Source organism: Castor canadensis, chromosome X (assembly GCF_047511655.1).
Source record: "Castor canadensis chromosome X, mCasCan1.hap1v2, whole genome shotgun sequence".
Taxonomy (NCBI): domain Eukaryota; kingdom Metazoa; phylum Chordata; class Mammalia; order Rodentia; family Castoridae; genus Castor; species Castor canadensis.
In genome coordinates this window covers 57,117,067-57,134,247 of record NC_133405.1, presented here as the reverse complement: position 1 = coordinate 57,134,247, position 17,181 = coordinate 57,117,067, and the positions used below count along the sequence as shown (strand labels likewise).

At 36.0% G+C, this 17,181-nt stretch overlaps 1 protein-coding gene across 4 annotated transcripts in view; it reads left to right on the top strand.

The window, feature by feature from the left end:
• The window catches only part of Diaph2 (diaphanous related formin 2), an 879,521-nt gene that overhangs the window by 185,345 nt on the left and 676,995 nt on the right, over window positions 1–17,181 (top strand). For all 4 annotated transcript variants that reach the window (XM_074062667.1, XM_074062668.1, XM_074062666.1 and 1 more), the window contains one exon: window positions 10,174–10,313. In XM_074062667.1, the coding sequence (XP_073918768.1) occupies window positions 10,174–10,313 (140 nt within the window). The remainder of the gene's footprint in view (window positions 1–10,173; window positions 10,314–17,181) is intronic.

Genomic DNA, 17,181 nt, shown 5'->3' with positions numbered 1-17,181 from the left:
TTTTGTGCTCTCTGTGCCTATAGTGCCATAGGATGATCCAACCTTACCACCTGTGTGTTCTGTTTGCTCTGTGGTTAAATTTTTATGGCTACAGACAGCATGCTGTGATGTCATCTGGTCTTTATTTTGGTAAAAAGATGTTTTCATACTAAAGCTATTTCATCAGCCTGAGGTAATGAAAGTTTGACTTCCCTGTAATGTGATTTTAAATGCAAATATGGATGCTGAGATTAGATGGCAGTTATTGGATGGAAGGTGGTTATCCAGAAGGTTCAGTTCATATTTAGCTTTGTCATATTAAGAAATGAACCTGCAGAATTTTAAATTCCCTTACACAATTCACGGATCACTAAGACTATGTTTAAGTGTCCTAGTTTGAGAAACATTAGCCTGAGTTCCAGGTTTATTGACCTATCAACAAACCCCCAAACATGTCATATTCTATTATCCCCCAATGTTTATTGTAACTTCTGACTAAAATAGCCTTTTCTGCTGTGGGAGAACAGCATTTATAGACTGCCTGACCTTTTCTCAAATAGAGTCAAGTCATGTATACTTCCAACTCCCATGCTACTATGATAATGTTCTACTTATCACACCTCACTCAAAGACTGTAAGTTCTGCCATGGCAAGGGTGTGTCATAGCTTTTCTCTGTTTTTCTGGAGCTTGAACCCTCAGGAGAACTCAATAAATGTTAAATGGTAATATTGGAATATGAAAAGATGACCATATGCACAATAAGAGCATTATTTTCTGAAGAAACTGAAAGCCAGAATAATCAATATATATGCAGAGAATATGGTGTTCAATTAAAATTTTATACTCAGAAAACCAAATTTCTGCTTTAGTATGCATATGGTGGCATACTCTGAATTACAGATTCAGGACTTTTGAGATCATGTAGCTCAGTGGGTTTAAAACTTTTATTTAACATCAGAGCTACTTTTTCATAGGAAATCATATGTGGAATATGAATATATAAATGTGCAAGTGCCCTCATTATTAGGGGAGAGAAGGACTAGTACTCTCTCAATGAGCCTTCCTTTTTTTGCATATACCCTCCTCAGCCACTAAGGCTGCCCCCAAGACACCTCTAGGAACTCTACGGACCCTTGAAATACAGTTGAAAATAAGAGTATAAACTCCTACCTAAGTTGAAACCCTTTCCTAGGCATCTCAGGAAAATTAGGCCACTTATGCCTAAATACTTTAGGTGACCAAAAGCTAATAATTTCTTGATCCCACTATTTCTTCCACTAGAAAATTATTAAAAAGTATTCATTAAATTAATGATAAAATAATATGTAATATCACTGAACATTAAGTGGTTACTGTATACCAGACATGTGTTTCTACAAGGATTTATATTTTTATCATTCGCAAGCCTAAGGGTAGACACTGTATTATATCTGTTTTGTACAATGATAATCTGAGGCCCAGGAAGTCAAGTGATAACCTGACTAAAATCACACAGCTGTTAAGGGCAAGAAACATTGAGGAAACTTTTGCCTACTTTTCTATTTTTGTTATAATCGTCCATTGTGACCAAGCTGTACATCCTTGAAGATAGTTTTGTGCTGTTTTCAAAAAGGGGCTTTGTAGTTTGGGTTCTAGCCTGGCTATTTATATAGTCTCAGGAAGTCATGACTTCTCCATGACTCAATTTTCACAACTGCCAGAGAGAGAGCTAAGAAACAAGGTTGGGTGGGCGGAGAGTTTTATAACATCTTCCTTTGTTATTAGACTCAGAAGAAATAATATATAGGAAAAGGTACAAAAGTTGTTTCTGCTGTGCAAATGTCAGGTATCATTGATATCCATATCTGTCAATCTCACTTAGTGCCAAAGACACACATCCATTCAGTTACAGTTCTTTTACTTTTTCTTGTTTACATATCCTTTGGATATTTTACTATTGATATCTTGCTAGCTACTAGGCAAGGAATTGAATAATATTCGTTGCATTCATTTTGTCTGATAGCATTTACAAAAATGTTTGAAAGGTTAGGGTTTGAAAATAATAGGGTAATTTTTTGTTTTGTGGAATAAATCTTTATTTCATTTACAATTTATAGCTTCATTACCTACTTAAAATGTAGTTTCTATCTAGGCTTAGGAAACATTTATAATCTGTAAAAATATTATGAAACTGGGTTTGTTATAATGTCTAAAGTGATTCTTGGAATTGGGTCTATAAAATGGTAAAGCAGGGAGGGAAAACATTTTATTTAAATATCCTCATAGTTTTTGCCTCAACATAATAAATTTTGGTAAAGTTTTCACTCTTGTTCCTATCATTGAGTAGTAGAGTGAAGAGACTGGTTATACTAATATATTGTTATTCTAGTAGACATCATCACATCCAGCTTTAAAAATGGCTGTGTATATAAATGAACTTTAGCTATTTAAAATAGTAGCATACCCTTTCAAAATCCTTTCATTGGGCAGTGAGTGGAGTGAATGCAGTGTAATTGCCAAGTACAGGAAACAGGCTACTACTACCCATGTTCTTAACTCGTTTTGTGCCATGAGATCCTTTGTGCAAGAACTTTTGTGGTTCTCCAGGACATTATGCTGAGTTGAAAAAGCTCATGCCAAAAGGATACATAGAGTATGATTCTATTCTTGAAAAGACAAAAGTGTAGAAATGGAGAGCAGATCGGTGGTTGTCAGGGTTGAGGGAGGAAAGCCGGTATTGTTATGAAAGGGCAACATGAGAGATTCTTGTGGTAGTAGAACTGCTCTATGTGTTGATTGTGGTGGTTGAATCCATGAATTTACACATAATAGAACTGCAGAGAACTACACACATGCACACACACAAATAAATGCACGTAAACTAAGGCACTCTGAATAACTTAGGTGGGTTTAATCAATATCAGTATCCCAGTTATACTGTAGTATAGATTTGGAAGATGCTTCCATTGGTGAGGGGGAAATCTCTCCACATTACTATTATTTCTTAGGACTGCATGCATATTTTTAGTATCTCAAGATAGATTTAAAAACTGAGGCGCAGTAATTTGCTTCCTTGTATTTGTTAAATAAGAAAATAACATGGAACTAGTGTAATTTTGAAGAATTGATGAGCATAAATGATATGAGATACTTCTGCATGTAATGTGTGTTATGATAAAATATCTGTGATGTCTATTTGCATGTTCTGCTAGTATTACTTTAGTCCCTTATCTACTTTCATAAGTGAAAAAATTACTAAATTCAAGTTAGATGTTACTGAACATAAAGATGTTATATTTCTCCTTCAAAATTTGCACATTCCCTGAATTGGGACCTCAGGTTAAGAACTCCTGGGCTAATTTATATCGGTTTACATTTCATTATCTGATATCTTCAAGGGCTTCTGTGAAATTAAAGATAAACATAATGCTTATGCATTTTTCCTCAAGTACTATGGATCATGATAAGGGGTCATAAAAATGATAGTAGACACATTTTATAATTTTAAAGATTTATTTGTTGTCATTTGCGTATATACACATTGTTCACCATAATTGCTTAATAGTAGTTTTAGAAAGCAATTATAGGTAGTTTTTAATTATAGAATAGTCTACATGTTTATTATTTTATAGGGAAGAGAAACATGTTAGATTGATTGCTTATTATACAGATTGACTAATATTTAATGTCATTAAATATTTTAATTTGCTTTCACTAACAAATCATAAATGGTGGTTTTGGCCTTTCAGTACTGATGTCTACATCAGATGTAGCGGTTGTTTTAAAAGAAACTAAGTCAGTGTTTTGGGATAAACATTCTACTTTAAAATATCACCTTTTGAACCAGATATAGGCACACATCTATAATCCCAGCACATGGGAGGTTGAGGCAGGAGGACTGTGAGCACAAGGCCAGCCCGTCTTATAGGAGACTTTGTCTCAAAAATAAAATCACCCTTTTATTTCAGTTAATGTTAAAATGTAGCATTTTAAAATCTTTTAATGGTATAATTATTTGCTATGAAGTATTTTCCTTTATAGTCTATAAACTAGTGTTTCACAACAAAAGAAATATCAATATGGCTATTGAGTTTAAATATGTTTACATATCTTTGCATATTTGGCACGTCTCTCTCTTTCTCTCTCTTTGGTAGTAGTGGGGTTTGAGCTCAGGGTTTTGTGCTTACTAGGCAGCTACTCTCCACTTGCCATGCCCCCAGCCCTTTTCATTTTAGTTATTACTTTAAATAGGGTCTCCTATTTTTGCCTGGACCGGTCTGGATTATGATCCTCCTATTTACACGTCTTGGGTAGATGGGATGATAGGTGGGTACCACTACACCCAGCTGTATTGGTGGAGACAGAGTTCCACTAAATTTTTGCCAGGGCTGTCTTCAAACTGTGACATTTCTAATCTCTGTATCTCTAGTAGCTGGGATTGTAGGTGTGTTCCACTGTGAACAGCCTGTACTTGACATTTTTAATAGCTCATTAGAGAATTATTTAAGTATTTGGTCTCTGATGGTCTTGGATTCTAAAATTTTGCAGTGAAATATTTAACTGATATTTAATATGTTAAAGTTTCATTGAGTAAACAATAAATGATTTCATCATAGAAAAATTTATAGATTTCTTTCACTAAACATTTTAGCTAATCAAATTTCATTAAATTTACACAATTACATTCTTTTGGGACAAATGGATATTCTGAAAAATTATGTTTCTAGATTGTTATAAAATTTCTTTTCCTGCCCTAGAATTTGGTATATGTTTTCTTATTTTGCATATTACTTTCATCCTATGAGAATGCCTTCATTAAAAAGTGTTTTCTGAAATAGGAAATGACACTATGTGAAGTATCTTGTATACTATATGTAATATCTTGTACCCTTCATTTTTTCATGCATTTAAAAGATATTTGTTTATTTATTTATTTGGACAGTATTGGGGTCTGAGTACTCAGGGCTACCACTTGAGCCACTCCACCAGCCCTAACCTTTTTTGTTTTTTTGGTGGTACTGAGGTTTGAACTCAGGACCTCACATACATTTCCTAGGCAGGTGCTCTACAACTGGAGCCACTCTGCCAGCTAAAAGACTTTTCAATGCAAATAAAATTATTGGTAACACTATAATAAATTTAAGATAATTTTAATATTTTTAATAAATTAATTAGCTAACTAATGCTTTTCCTTTAAGAGATGTTTTTCTTATATTAGTAGAAGTAATTGAAATGTTTAGTGATATATTCAGAGTTGTATAGCTTACCAAATATATCATTATCAGAGTAAATAGATGGATAGACTTGGACAGGACACTTTGTTTTACCCTTTCCTACTTGAACTCCAGGAATTGTTGAGGAAAATTGTTTTTCAATTTCTTAGACCTTTAAATAAAGTTCTAAGAACCTATTAAAGAACACTGTGAACCTGTGTACATATAATTCCAAATTTGTTAATCACTAACATTGTGTTTTCAGAGAACTACAGTGATAGATAAGAAGCTTACTTGATTAAAACAGCCAAAGAAACTTGACTATGTTAGGGTTCATAAAACAGTCAATAACAGTAACAATATTACTGTTTTCATGACAATATTGTCCTTCTATTTGAAGATGACACCATTGATAGTAATTGTTATCTATGTGCAGGCTGTAGTTGAAAAGCCCTGTGTACAATCAATATTTCCATCCAATGTCTGTAGCAAGATACCTTTATAGCTAAGAACTATGACGACTTTTTTTCAAATTATAAGTAAATCTGTTTTTACATTAAGGAATGAAAGATAATGCTTGAGCTAAGTCAACCTATATTAAGAAGTGGTTATCTTCACTGCAAACTTAAAATGATCGTTTTACAATATTACTTGTCTGGCTTTGATATTAATGTTTCATATCAGAGTAAGGGGAATGCATGATTATTAAAGTGACCTAAAATACCTTTTGTTTGTGCAGTGTTTTAGAATAATACAAACACAGTCATACTGATAAGTGTCTCCATCGTAATGATTTTCCAAATTAAGGAATGGCTTCAAATTAGGAAAGCTTTTTTGTTCACCTAGCTTTGGAATAGCATGATGTACGCTAATTGCTGACTTTGTCTACATTATTTTTTAAAGATCAAATAGGCACAGTGGTAATTTTCATTAATCTCATACAGAGCAGCTAATTAAAATTTCCATTATTATCCATCCATTATCTAGTTGTTGCCTTTGTTCAGTATCAGAACAGGATGTTAATAATAAGCCATTCCTGTATTACAGCTCTGTTAAGTATAGTGAGATTTAGTTTGGTCTATTGCTCTGTTTTGTTTTTAGGTGATTTCTTGAATACTGTGTTGTACCATATTGATTATGCTGAAGATACTTCCACACTTGGAGATTTTATAATAGAGATTTTAGAATTAGTTGTTGCTTTACTTTTTTATTCAATCTTGGGGGAGTGGCACATAGTAGATAAAGGAGTGATCTGAGGGCCATAATATTTTTTTTGCAGTCCTGCAGCCTGACTAATTATGTGTACTTGCCAATCATTGGGATTCTTTATTTCTGTAATGAGGCTATTAGAAGAGTTGACCTTCAAGGGTCAGTCAGCCTTAACATGCTATCGTGTTTCCATAGTTTTCAAATATGAACTTGTGTGAAAACTCAAAAGTCTTTCTAAACTTAGCAAAAGTTATCTGTTTTATAAAGTTGTATATTTCATCTTGGTTCATTAGATTATGTGCTTCCATTCCTTAGTATCCTAAATTACATAATTTACACTTGTTTCTAAGACTTGGGTATGGGAACTGAGCTCTAAGGTGATGAGCTGGCTTAGTTTTCCATAAACAGTATCTCAGCTGTGATCATATGCCCGATTAAACTAATCCTGTATTGGGTCAATTGGAGAAAAGGAGTTAACATTTTCTGTGTCTATGAGAGGGTACAATATCAAATGCCTGCTTTTAGATACTTTATATGAACTTTCTTAATCCTCACAACAAACATGAGGGCATTTCTTACCCCTTTGTCATAAATGAGCAAAGCAGTTTGTTAATATTAGTTAATATCCTATGTAAAGGTTACTAGAAGATAAATTATTGGGACATGATTGAAACCAGGTGATGATGTGTGAGCTGTCCCCCATCATGCCTTATGATGTCTCAGTTTACCTGCTCTATATTGTAATGGAAAGTCTCAGAACCTGTAATATTCTTTGGCAAAGTGTGTTAGTCAGGCTTTTTGTCTCTGTGACAAATACCTGAGAGAAACAAGTTAATGGAGGAGCGGTTTATTTGGGCTCATAGTGTCAGAGTTGCAGTCCTTGGTTGATTTGGTCTCATGGTTTTGGGCCTCAGGATAGGTAGACTCATCATGGTGGCGAGCACATGACAGACTGCTTACTTCATGGCAGCCAGGATGCTGAGGAGTATCAGGAAGGGGCCAGGGTCAAAGTACATCCTTCAAAGGCATATCCCCACTGACCCACTTCTTCCAACTAGGCTCTACTTTCCACAGTTCCATCACCACCCAGTAGCTTATCCTGATGTCAAATCCATCAATACACCATTGATTAGGCCAAAGCCCTCATGCTCTAAACATCTCTGGGAATGCCCTCATAAACACACCCAGAGGTATGCTTTACTAAATCCAGGCATCCCTCAATTCAGTCAAGTCGACAACCAAGATTAACTATCACAATAGCTAACCTGCATTTAGAAGCTTCAGAGTGTTCAAATTTACCAGTCATTTGCCAGTTTGTGTATTATTCGTTGAAATTTCCAGGAAATATGTATTCAGGGCTTGCTATGTGCCAAATAGTGTCTTAAGATCCAAGGATTTGGTAGATAAGGCAGGCAATATTCCTGCCTCACAGACCTTGTTCTAGTGGAGAAGGCATAGTAAACACAATAAACGTACATAAAGCTAACATTGTATATGGGATCTAAAATGGGAAGATAGCTAGAATGTGGACAGGGAAGACTATGGGGCTGGTATGAAATGATGGGAGCCAGCAATGGAAAGGTTGGGCTAAGAGTCTTCTAGGCAGAGAAAATGACAAAATACAAAGGAAGAAGTTCCATATGCAAGCCTCCAGGATAACATCAGCAGGACCATTTTATCTGTTAGGTAAGAGAAGTTTGCAGATTATATGAAAGTAGTATGTGACTGTGGACATGCAAAATTTAAATTTCTTCTAATAGTTTTCAGAATGTTGCATGCAGTAACAGTTCCATTTGTTCTTACTGATAGACTTTGCATTGTGGAAGAAAGTGAGTTGATTGAGCAAAAATAAAAGTGTAATTTCAAATTTATTCTACAAATGTGAACGCTATTATTTCTTGTGAAATAAGAGATGGCTAGATAAGTTGTAGAAATGTAGAAATTATTTCAAAGTGATGTTTTTACTTAACTGTGTCATCTATGTGGTAATTCATCCAGTATACTTCTTGAACATCTACTGCATCTCTTTAACAAAGCAAGAAAAATCAAGTCTGTGTCCATTACACAAAATAAGGGTGCTAAAATATGAAACTGTAGTTTTCATTCTGTAACACATGAACACATTAGAAAAATGGCACTCTTTTTAAGAGGCTGACTAAATTCAGGTTATATAGTGTTGGGTACTTGGTATACTTGACATTCCTAGTATAGAAACAGACATAAATAATGACTTCTGCCAGAATATTTTGAGTGCTATAGTAATGGTAATGTTGCCACAGTACTGTAAACAAATATTGTAAGACTTTATTAGGTTTTTTAATATTTATTATTTAATGGGACTTTTTAAATTCAGAAATTAAGAATGATTAGTGATTTCCACAGTGAAGAGGAATTCTCAGTAAAAAGTCAAACAGTATAAAATTCTAGGAAATCCATTTGTCTTTACTAATATTTATTTATTTATTTGCAGTACTGGGGTTTGAATTCAGGGCCTCATGCTTGTCAGGCAGGCTTGAGCCACAACCTCACACCTACCATTGGTTTAAAAAAATTCCATATCCTGTAGTGATAAGACTTCTACACAATGAAGGAAAAATTGCTTAGGTATCTAGCAAAAAGTGAGTGTAATTTGCATGAACTTAGAAAATGGGACTGAAGCTAGAGTCAGTTCAGGAGAACCCATTTATAGTGTTGGGAAGAAGAAGTTATGATTAGGTATGTCTAGAATGTAAAACTGTGAGTTATTAGTACAGTGAATATGTTGATATTTTTCTCCCAGCCTTTTCCCTGAACTACTTATATAGTTATAGCAAGGTGATGAAGGTAAGTAGCTGTGATGAGATAATGAGTTTTAGAAATAACCCCATGTATACTGAAAATTAAATTAAAAAGTAGTTGCTATTAGATAAATGCATTTAATGACTTTAAAATTAATCTACAACATGGGAGTAACAGTTGTAGGGACATTGGGAATTAGTGAATGCTTTAGATTGATTTGCTTAATTAACATCCTAATTGAAGACTATATTGGTTTATATTTTAATAACCATTTTCACCTGTTTTTGAGATATGGTGATATTTTGATATTTTAATACATTTAGGGTATGTATAATATTTTTAATTAAATTTTCTTTTCTTTATTTGGAGTTGGATATAATTATCTTAACTTGAAACGTAAATGATTTTTTGTTTTTTGGTGATACTTGAGTTTGAATTCAGGACCTTGAGCTTGATAGACAAGTGCTCTACCACTTGAACCATGCCCCTAGCCGTTTTTGCTTCAATTATTTTCCCGCAATCGTCTTATTTATGCTGCCTTCATAGCTAGGATTATATAGTTGTGCCACCAGTCCTGGTGTATTAGTTGATATTGGGTCTCACAAGTTTGTTTTTGCAGTGATCTTATTGATCTCCACCTCCTGAGTATCTAGGATTGCAAGTGTGAGCCACCATGCTCAACAATTCAAGTCAGTATTTTATTCAGGTCATGAGCATCAGCAATGTAATAGAGAAAATTACAATATGCTGCAATATATACAATACAATTTTACCACTCAATTCTGTGATCAAAGAATCTTTGGGTTGGAGAACACAGGTCAAAGGTAGAATACTTGCCTAGTATGTGCAAGGCCCTGGATTTGATCCCTAGCATAACTAAACAGGAAAAAAAAATTCTTTTAATTGCCTTAGTACTCTACATACATTTTATATAGAAAAAAATTTTTCTATGCATTAATTTACTTTGAAAGATTAGTAAAAATTGTCTAAAATGTATTTTTTTTTATTTTATAGGGTGGTCTGAAAAACAGCAAACATGAATGCACTCTGTCTTCACAAGAATATGTCCATGAATTGCGATCTGGTATTTCAGATGAGAAACTTCTTAACTGCCTGGAATCCCTGAGGGTTTCTTTAACAAGCAATCCTGTCAGGTGGGTGGTTCTTACCGATTTGGTATGATTTGTACAATTTGTAATGTGTACTTGTTTGGGATTACAACAACCAGTTATATTATTTTAAACTCAAGGTTATCTGACCACAAGTCTGATATTAGCTAATGAAACAGCAGTGTCTGATTGTCAGGTTGTAAATATTTAAAAAAAATGCTTAATCTGAATATTTAATTCCTCTTTGGTTATATAAAACAGAATCAGAAATTAAATATCCCTATTTACATGGAAATCTGTACTCACACAATGATTATTATTTATAAAATAAATTAAGTATATGGCTGTATGATTTTATTCCTATTAAACTTGAGAGGTACATGTAATTTCCTATTCTATACAAGTTTTATATATACTACTCACACATTTCTGTAATTTTGTGACAGCAAAAACTGAATTAGCCTAACCAGTAAAACAAATCAGAGACTATTAATTAACTCCTTACAACTCTACACATTTAGGCTATTAACTAACTATAAAGATTGTTAAAGGAGAAGTTACTTGCCAGTTATGAATTCCAATTATTGTTCCTTTATTAACCGTAAGAAACCTTTAAATTAGTAACACCCAAATAAAGTGTTTTATAAAGAAAGATAGACTTTCAGTGTAATATAAAATCCTCTAGGATCTAGTTACAAATTGCTAGAACCTTAAGTTCAGAATTTGCTAGATAAGAGTATATTTAAAAATTTGTGATTTTAATTATGTTTCCTCTGTACATACTAGGCCCGTGTATTATACTTTTTTGACCTGTACACAGAGCCTTGAAAATAATTTAGAGATCAATCATTCAATTTGGATTTATGTATAAATCCAGATATATTATTTATTTATACTTGTAGCACATTTGGCAAAATAATTGGAAAATTATGTTAAAAAATTTTAAAAGATTTACTTTGGAGTATGATAATCCTTCAGTGGTGACTGTCTTGCCATTGTTTCCACATGATTTGAGCAAGGATTTGAGTTCTTTGAGAATAGTAACCATAGTGTACTCTCCACTCCCACCCCAGTATAACCAACTCCATGTCTGCTGTACTGTGGAATGCTCAGGTACTCCAAAAATTTCTTTGAATTTAATGAATGAATGAATAAATAAATCTTTAAAGACGTGATTATAAGCCTAGTATGGTGGTGACCCTGTAATCCCAGCATTAGGGAGGCTGAGGTAGAAGGATCATGAGTTCGAGGCCAGCCTGGGCTACAGACTTGAGTAAGGCAGTCTTGGTTGCATAACCAGACACTGCCTCAAAAAACAATAACAATGTGACTTGAAATTGTGGCATTCATTAACAAAGCGGGTAGACTAGAACACTCACAGCGTCTCTGCTGCTGATGGGGCAAGTAGAAGCCAGGACCAACCATCTGAGAGAGGTACAATTTCTGCTCCCAAGATCATAAAACTCAGGGCCAAAATCCAGAGCATTGTACCTTGTTTGGCAAGCCAGCTGCTCACCTCCACTGTGGTTGACAATGTGTTCAAGATTAGGGAATCATAAATTTCCCATGCCTCTGTTGCAGGCATAATCAGATGGGCAGAGAAAGCTCCAAAGTGCATTCTTTACAAAATCGATGATAAGTCGTCGAAATCAATTGAGGCCTGGCAGGGGGTTTGGTGCAAATAAAGCCAAGCAGGAGATGACAGTTCTTTCAGTCGGAACATATGTCAAAGTGCTTGGTGTCCTCTAGTGTACCACGGGAACAAAGAGTCTTAAGGTATTGAATATCCGCATCCTGGAAGACATGAATGAGTTCACCACACATATTCTGGAGACAGTCAAGGTGCACATGGTGCTGGATAAAGCCCACCAAACGTCTGCTGGGGAAAGTGTGCCAGGAGCCCATTCTGGACCGGATGGTATCAGGGCTAGCAGGAATGAAGGTTGCATCAACTCCATCCAGACTGAGGTGCTGAGTTTGATTCACAAATGTCCTCTCCAGGATGAGAAGAGTGTCTGTGAAGTGCAGACACAGCTCTGCGGCTTGAGTGCTTGACCATCAGGGGCTACATCTACCCTTCGGTGGATGCCCAGCATTTTAAGTCTGCTGGTTAAGGCAGTGAAACAACTTTGGATTTTCCAATGACTCTTGCTTGCCTCCAGCTGAGAGCCATTTTGACCTGATGACTTTTAGGAAGTATAATTTAATCAAAGATCCCAACTGTCATCTTTTAGCAACTTGCTGCTTTTCTAACTGCCTTGAACTTTCCTGTCTATAACTGTATCTGAAGCTCAAGTGATAGTGATGGATAGATTGACTGAACTTTGCATGATTTATCTGCAAGATAATGGAAACACTTTAGGATGGATGGAGGAATTTGGGAGAGAAAAGCTACAGAAAAGGTTGAAATCTGTTACTTGAGTCTTAAGAGTTTCTTTGTCTGAACTATCTGTATATTAAAAAATGTAGATGGAGGCAGGGAGTCAGTTAAGAGATGAAAAAAGTTTTACTTGTCTTTAAATTAGATTTACTTTTCATGTTTGGACTTAGCTTATTATAGTCATGTTAATACTTTTTCCTAAATATGGTAATGATTAATGCAAATGTACTTAAAATAGCAACATGAATTCAAATGCTCAGCTAAAGCATTTATTGAGTGATTTGCTCTTATTACTTTAGATTTCTGTTTTCTTAAAATAAGGTTATGCTACATACTTAAATGAATAATTTTTGTAGTGTCACCTTCAAATACTTTTTTCTTAAAATGTGTTTTAAGTTTAATGATTATTTCAAATATGATGTGATATTTGGATTAAATTACAATTTATTGTAGTTGCATGGTACATGGATACCAGACTGTCTGTATATTTGATGTGCTGGCACATTATCTATACTATTAAATGCAGCTTTATATAAAACAAGGTATTTTTCCTAGAGGTTAGCAAACAAAAAGTAATTATAGGAATGAGACTTAGTAATTTTAACAGAAATCTATTCAAATGTTTTATTACAGTTGTTTTTGCAAAATTTTACCTTGCATAATTTTTTCTAAGTTCATTTGAAAACTTTTTTTTGTTTTTTGTTCTTGTCGATTAGTAGAGTCTATTATCCAAAATAAATTTTCTTTGGTTCTATATATAATATATGTTATATCTTAGTAGTAATAATGCATTTAGTGTAGATTATATTGTGTGAGACTTTTAGATCACTGACCATTAAAGTAGGCCCTCTGTTACACAAATATTAAAGATGGTATCTTTCAAATGATTCAAATGCATGAATAGATATACACATTTAGACAAGACCATGTGTGTGTGTGTCTGTGTACTTAGTCAGATAGGAGAATATTGTTAGTCTTAATTGAATCACAAGAAGAGGGTATAAAAACTAGATATTCCCTTAAATATGTACTGTGCTAGTAATCTGTACTGTCAGGAAAATGATTGGGAAATGGCTGCTTGTTGCTAGCCCTTGTAAAAACTACCAATTCTTGCATAAATTTTATGAGCCATCAACTTTTCTTCCCTTTGAAAGCAAAGAAATTACAAATGGCACCTTGAAAACCACAAATGGCTGGCATACTACAAACCTGTTATTTAAATTATCTGACCTTTTTGAGAACTTAGTTTTCATAAACATAAATTCTGAGCTACTTTTTGCTAAATAAAAGGTTACCTGTCCTAGGGAAAAATCATACTGGAGGTGGGGATTGCAGTACTGAAAGAAATAATTTAACCTGTTGAAATTACTCTAAGAATGGGGTGGGGAGTGTTAGGAAAAACGCTGCTCATAAAGAAAGCTCACAAGAAAAGTCTCACGACCAAGAGCAAGGTTTAATGACAGGCTCGAGCTGTGAGGCTGGCCGGGGAAAGATGGCGCAGCACTGACCCTGGGCTACGTGTGGCTTTTATAGAAGAGGGAGGAGCATAAGAAAGTTAGCATGTGCACGGGAGGGGGGGGTTCCGTTAGGGGTGGAGCTGTCTTAGAGCATGGGAATTTCTGTTAAGGGTGGAGCTGCCGTTGGGGTTGAGGTTGCCTGGGGGAGGCTCCATTTCTCAAGAAGTGAGGCCTGAAGATAAAATGGCCACCAGTTCACAAAATGGCGACATTATTACTCTATCATTCCCCCATTTTTTCTTTAATAAAGCTGGGTGTAGGGGGCTGAGGATTGGGAATTGGGATGAAGAGTCATCCTCTTAGCTGACTCCAGTTGGCAGGGGGCATTGTATGGGGCAAGATCCTCAGACTCCTGTGGCATCCTGGCAGGGGCCCTCACAGCAGTCCTCCGGACAGTTTTGGAGAGGTTGATATCCCTGGAGGTACAACTGGTTAAACTTTTGATTAGCATAGCAGATATGTGGTCTAAGAGAAATCTTTGTACTGTTTTTATGATACAAGGGAGGAAGCTTAAGAATAGGAGAGCAAGAACATAGGCATTAGGATGGGCATTGGCCAGGAGAACCACTGTGAAATGCTGTTCCCTAGAGGATTCCAAGAGTCCTCCAACTCCCTTCTCTGTTTTTCTAACTGTTCCTTGAGAGGTGCTGCCACTGGGGGATCCCATTGAGCTTGACTGCAGCGGGTGTCATGAGGATGACCAGATAAGGGCCGGTCCACCGAAGTCCCAATGGAGAGGGTTGAAGATCCTTTAGGAGAACAAGATCCCCTGGTTTAACAGAAATTGTTATAGGGTGGGGCAGGATCTGGTCTGCATGCTCTTTGAGAAGTTCCCTGAGAAGGATAAGATAAGGTAGATAGTCAGCCAGAGGAGCAGGGTCTGTTGGAGGCAAGTTTCCTTAGAGAAATGGGTGGCCATACATTATTTCAAAGGAGCTCAAGAAGGAAGGGCTTTGGGGAGTGGTCTGGTGTGGTGGGTGTTTGTCATTGGCCAGGGATTCACAGGCTTTCTCAGGTGAACTGGTTTGGTTTCCACCTTTATTGGGGGAGGGGAAACAGTCTTGAGAACATTTATTATGTAAGACCCAAATAGAAATATTAAAAGGAGAATAAAAAGTTATTTGCTAAGGGCTGCATATTTAGGGATCCAGATTCTGCAAAATCCTGTAACTCCCAAGAAAGATCTAAGCTGCTTTATGGTATGGGAGAGTGGGAAAAGTAGGATTGGGTCAATTCCCTCAGGGAATGAGTCTGTCCCTTTAAAACCATACCTAGGTAGGTGACCTGTGGGAGGCAGGGGCTGACTGTCAGGATTTAGATTAAATGTAACACTCTTGGATAAAAGAGAGCTCTAGCTCATTTTTTTATATAACTTTGTAAATGTTTGTACCATATTTAGATAAAGTATAGGCACAATGCTGTTACAAGGTGGTCATTTAAGACACATAATCAAATATGTAAATGAACTCTGATTTAGTAGTACTTATTTATTTATTTTTTAACTTATAAAGAGAAAAAGTTTATTTCAGCTCACAGTTTTTAGAGGTTCTACTCCGTGGTCAATTGACCTTATTGCTTTGTGCCTGTGGTGAGGCAGCACATCATGGCAGGAGTGTGTGGCAGAGCAAAATTGCTCTGGATGACCAAGAAGCAAAAGAGAGGAGGAGGAAGGGGGCCTCATTATCTCCTTCCAGGGAATGCCTCCAATGACATAAAGACCTCCTGGCAGGCCCCACCTATTAGAGGTTCCACCACCTCAGGGTTCCACCACCCTAAGGACCAAGCCTTTACCACATGAGCCTTTGAGGGACATTCAACACCTGAACTATAGCAACTTCTATCTCCAATTTCAGGCTAGAGTGAACCTTTTCATTAAATACTTAGTAATAAAATAGTTACTTATGAAACTTGGTCTTTTTAACACATACAAGTTTTCACCTTACCTCAATGTAATAGTTTTTCTCTGTTCTGGATACAGATGAACTGTTCATAGTGGGTCTTGGAATTCTGACTATCTAGTACATGATGGGCTTGGTGCAGAACAACTTGGTAATTAGACAGTTTTAGTATCTCTGATCTCTATTTTGCCCATGAGCCCATGAGCCAGAGATTCTCCTTGCATCAAACTTCCTTTCCTCATTTACAAATGAAGATCTGTCTGCTTAGAACTCCAGAATCCCAGAAAGAGAGTTGGAAGAGTGCCCTTTCCATTTGAGCCACTCCACCAGCCTCTTTTTGTGATGTGTTTTTTTGAGATAGGGTCTCAAAAACTATTTGCCTGGGCTGGCTTTGAACCGTGATCCTCTTGATCTTTGCCTCCTGAGTAGCTAGAATTACAGGCATGAGCCACTGGCACCCAGGAAGATTATCTTTTTTCAATACCCTCATTTTCCAGGACCTTTTAGGGTGATGAGGTGTCTTGCATTTATTGTCAACATTTAGCTCCACTTGTGTGAGTGTGTGTATGTGTGAAAGTATGTGTGTCTATGTGTGTGTGTGTGTGTGTGTGTGTGTTGTGTATATGAGAAACAGAAGGGAAGAAGAAGAAAATAGATTCTATAAATAACTAAGAGCAAAAAAAAAATGATATAGTGGAAGCTAGGAAAACAATAATATTTGAAATGGGAGCAAATTCCCAGACAAAACTGTCTTCTGTCCCAGCCGCCATCTGGGTCAGAGGAGTGATTAGAATAGTAACATGCAGTGCTGGAGTTAGGTGGTAATGTGTTAAGAGTTTTAGGGGAGGAAAAGGATATGGATAGCTTCTGGAAACCACATGTCTAATACAGTCTAATTGAGCAGGGGCTCAAATATTTGTTGGTTGAATTAAGATTACACCAGATAGGCATGCTTCAAAGTGTACACAGGTGGCAATTTCCTCATTTGGCTTGCTGATCTCTCTGAGTAATGGCTTGCTGGTCACCTTGTTCCGGTCCTTGGAGCTTCCCATTAGCAAAAGGAGTATCTGCCTGTGTCAGATTCATCTATATTCAGTTCCACAATGAACACATTCTGA